We start from the raw sequence: 4406 nt of genomic DNA on the forward strand, positions 1-4406 counted from the left end.
TGAAATGTCATGTGTAAGAGCAACTTTGTTCCTGAAACTATGTTGTAGACACGAAACCTGCAATCTCTAACTTAAAAGCACTATTCATGCTCGCTAATGACACTGATACGCACCAGTGACTTCAGTGCACTCGCCTTCACCAACTGAACCACAAAGAGCAACAACAAAGTGAACCAGGGCAATTATTTTCAAGCTTTTTAATACAAACTTAATAAACCATCAGTCTCTCTTAACATGTAAGACACTGACTCTGAATACTTTGTTATACCGTTTGTTTTTATCAAGTATTGCACAATGTAGGTACAAAATTAATATACGATTACATTTTGTCCATGATATAGCAAAAATCTTTTAAACTCTTAACAGAAAATACAACTCTCATGTATTTTTTTTGAAAAAAAGAAAGAAAGAAAGAAAGCAAATATTCTTATATCCCACCACTACGGAATATTCTGTACACAATCTTTAGGATAGTCAATTTTTTTACATTTTTTTTTAAATGATAAATTCATTTTTTATTTCAATAAAAAAAGAAAACATAAAGTTGCTGCAGCCATCACAGATCACTGGAGTAGTAAAAAGATATAAATGCAATACCATGTCGTAGAAACAATAGATACTCTGATATTTTACAAACTCTGTACTAAATTAAATTATACAATTAGAAAAAGACCAGGAAATCCCACTTATTTATGCCAATCTCTTGAAAAAAACAAAACAAAAAAAACCAAAAAATAATTGGCGATGTCCAGTTATGTTTAAATACTGAAAAGAGGCCATGACTTGTGTTGTTTTTTTCTCTTTTGTATATATATATATATATATATATAATGATATATATATATATATATATATATATATATATATATATATATATATAAATAAAATATATATATATATTTATATTATATGTTTTTGTTTTTTTTTTTTGTTTTTTTGTTTTTTAAACAGTCACATAAAAAAAATATTTTGTGCTTGGTTGGCAAAAGAAATAACAATGATGCATGTTGAAGTTTAGGTAACCAAGCTTGGACATTTTGTACTACAAGCTTCATTAAGGAAAAGAAAAAGGTATAACTCAAGGGGGCAAAATAATTCACCCTCGGGCTCATGCTCTTAGACTCGTAACAAAGATCTTACAGGTGACAAGTCACTTTTTCCTTTTATACTTGACATTCTGTTCTTGTTTACTTTTTTTTTTAATTTTATTTATTTCTGTTTTGAAATGTGCATTTATGTTTGTTTCCCCCCCCATCACATTATCTCTGGTCGTTTCTGTATGAAGTAGTAGCTTAAGTAGTACCTTCACGTGTACTAGTTGGCCATAACTGGCTGGAATTGCTGGTTAGAATACTGCATGTTGCTCAAGCTGAAATTCAAGCCATCCATAAGCGACTTGTCATTAAGGCCACCGTAGGCCGCAAACATATCAAAGGCATTGCTGTACTGCAGCGGGCTGAGGCTGAGCGAGCTGTCGCTGGGGAAAAGAGCACTCTGGCTGCCCTGGCCCTGCAGGCTGGGGAACACAAATTCCTTGGCATTGGGGGAGAGTGCCGAGGGCTTCTGGTGCTGCTGCTGCGGCGCGCCGAGGCCTAACCCGTACAGAGAGTGCATGGAGGTGGAGATGGCTTTCTGTTTCAGGAGACTGTTCACATTCAGGCCCAGGTTGGTGGGAGAGGTACGTGCCACCTTGTTCCCAGCGCCACTGCCGCCATTGTTGCGTCCACTGCTCTTCATCTTAGTGGAGCCAAACTTGGTGGCAGCAAAGGTGGCTGTTGTGAAGGTTAAAGGCTGCGTGGAGCGGGGCATAAAGGTGGGGCTTACTGCTGCCGAGTGGCCAAAGGGTGGGGAGGGCGAGCTGGAACCCGGGGAGGCGCCATTCACAGGCTCATTGATGGGCATGAAGACCTGCGCGTCTGGATTGAAACTGTTCTTTATCTCTTTGTCCAAATCAAGTCCCACATTGCTACTTCCACTTTCGTTGCTGTCGTCGACGTACAACACTTTGACGGGCCCCTTCTCCCCAATCTGGTAGGATACCTCATAGGGGTCAATCCACACACTGAGGTCCTGGGGAAGGTTGTTGCGGACATCTTCAATGTCCAGCCCACTCTCTTTGGCTGCCTTCTCCACCACGGGGTCAACCTTCTCCCCAACGTGGATGCATCTGAATCCTGAACCTTTGTATGGCTTGTCCGGGTACCAGTGTCCTTCATATTTCTGCTTCAGCTGCCGCTCCAGCTCCTCGCCAAAAATGTTGACTCGCCGCCTGGGCAGCTTGTTATACAGGTATGAGATGATGAAGTTGAGGGCTACTTGGATTTCAAGCTGCATAGCTAACTGCTGAAGTTTACCCGATGCAACAAGATTATTTGTGTCTGACCTTGAACGTATCCACTGGGTCTGCTTTGTTTATCCGTGTTTGGCAGCACAGCTGCTCTCTCCAGTCGGGATGGCAAAAGTAACCAGAACTTGGATGAAACAGGTTGGGGAAAAAAATCAAAATCAGAAGTGCTGGTTTTGTGTAAGTGGTGTCCTTCCACAGGGTGTTATATTTTTTCCTGCAAGAATTAAAAGTGGGGGAGGGACAAAACACATGTATAAGTACATGAAAATATATTTGGAATGATCATGCAGTATGGCTACACAGCTAAAACGAAGGGAGGAGGGTGCTTTAATTATTAAGCATTTGTTTTTAAAGCAGGTATGTTGTACTGTGACCATTTGAGCTCATAAATATGTAGGCTGTAAGCCATAAAATGGCCAACCAAAGCAGGATCTTAAAGGTAAAATAAACCAGAAAAGAGGAATATACAGAATATATTCTAATAATATGAATATATTGATATAAATAAACAGAAGAGGCACTACAGCTGGGCTATACTGTTGTCAACCCTGCATCTAAATGTCAAGAAGTAGGCATCGTGCACATTAACCTCACACTAGGACTGAGAATCCTATTACATAATAGGCTTCTAGATATCCTCCTTACAGCAGGAGACAGGAAAACTACTGCGGGGTTACCGCATTTCATTATCCAAAAAGGGTAAGCTTGACTTAGTGACTGCTTTGTAGATAATACCTAATGGTGGATAAGTTGGCAAAGAAACGATCCGGTTGGATTTCAGGCTTATAACCGTGCTACTGGGTTGGTATGGTATGCATACGGCACAGATTAGTCGAAGCAGTGTCGCCGAACAACCTGTCTGCGCCCATGTTTTGCGATTTTTGCGAAAGGATTTAGCCATTAAACATTTACTGAAACGAAGGCTGGATGCAGGCAGCACAGAAATAGCCCTCTTCTACCGAGAAGAGCTAGACAGAGAGGGTCTATAGGGAGTCAGCCTGTAGAGGCTGCTGAAATGCCCCAGAGTGGATTATTTTATTTCTCAGAGGGGGAAGCTAGCCCACACTGGAAAAAAAACCCCCAAAAATCTGCAGTGTCTACACCTCACTAATAAAGATTGGTCGCAGTTGTAGCTACAGGTCTTGGCTGGTGTTACAGTAAGAAAGGCATAATATTGCAGAAACTGCAGCGCACAGGAACAGACTGTACTGACACTAGAAAAAGGCGATATAATAAAAAATAATAATAACAGGCTGCAGTGAAAATTCAACACCACATCGGACTCATTTCGAGTCTGTGGAGGTATCGCTATGTGCTTACATAAGAATAGAGAAAAAAAAGAGCACACACAGCCTATATACACCCCTCCCTAACTTCGTGAACTGACGCAGCAGATCAGCTTATAGTTAAGTATGAATAGAGCTACAGTACAACTAAGAGCAATAATAAAGACACCGACACACACATTAGCAGAAACAAGAGAGCTGGAGTACTTACTTTTTTTGTAAAAAATAAAGATTCTCAGTAGTTCTGAAGTACCGTTAGTTAGTGCAAATAGGAAAAAAAAAAGTATAAATACTTTCTTCACATATAATAAATTATCAGCGTTACAAAAAAGTCTTCCAGTACACGTAGATTTTTGGAGGATTGGCGTTTACGGTTTTTTTAAGGTTATTTTTCGGTTTTTTGTTTTTTAGCTCTCCTCTTTCAGCAGGCTTGCAGAGTAGCTCCCTCCTTTCTCGGGAGTTTCGCAACTTCGTCCTCTTCTGATACGGCGTCGCTCGTATTTATAGCTTTCCTCCGCCATGGGCACGAGGTAGGCGGTGATGCGGTTCCAGAGGTCAAAACAATGCAAGCGCCTGCGATTGGTCCGCGGCGGGAGTCCCGCCCTCTTCGTGACGCCAGAGGCGAGCACTGATTGGCTGATCGGCGCTGTCAAACTCGGACAAACGGTCCTGTGAGACGAGAGACGCCTGTGATGAGGAGTTTGCGTCAGAGATAACCTAGGTCTGTGCTGACAGCAAAAGGCAAAAGTCCTAATTAATGTTATTCACTAGCA

General features: G+C 41.1%; 1 protein-coding gene across 1 annotated transcript; it reads right to left on the reverse strand.

Annotated features, from left to right (window-relative positions):
• Positions 1 to 1202: 1202 nt before the first annotated feature.
• LOC102290999 (protein Tob1) lies at positions 1203 to 4131 on the reverse strand. The gene is made up of 2 exons (XM_005946875.2): positions 3845 to 4131; positions 1203 to 2561 (listed from the first exon to the last, which is right to left on the reverse strand). The coding sequence occupies exon 2, from the start codon at positions 2332 to 2334 to the stop codon at positions 1315 to 1317; it is 1020 nt and encodes a 339-aa protein (XP_005946937.1). The 5' UTR covers positions 2335 to 2561; positions 3845 to 4131; the 3' UTR covers positions 1203 to 1314.
• Positions 4132 to 4406: the final 275 nt, after the last annotated feature.

Source organism: Haplochromis burtoni, unplaced genomic scaffold (assembly GCF_018398535.1).
Source record: "Haplochromis burtoni strain Fernald_Lab_line unplaced genomic scaffold, NCSU_Asbu1 Contig_498, whole genome shotgun sequence".
Lineage (NCBI taxonomy): Eukaryota > Metazoa > Chordata > Actinopteri > Cichliformes > Cichlidae > Haplochromis > Haplochromis burtoni.

Excerpts from the sequence above, each read along its gene's own strand:
- LOC102290999 (XM_005946875.2), bottom strand. The coding sequence starts at position 2,334 with ATGCAGCTTGAAATCCAAGTAGCCCTCAACTTCATCATCTCATACCTG.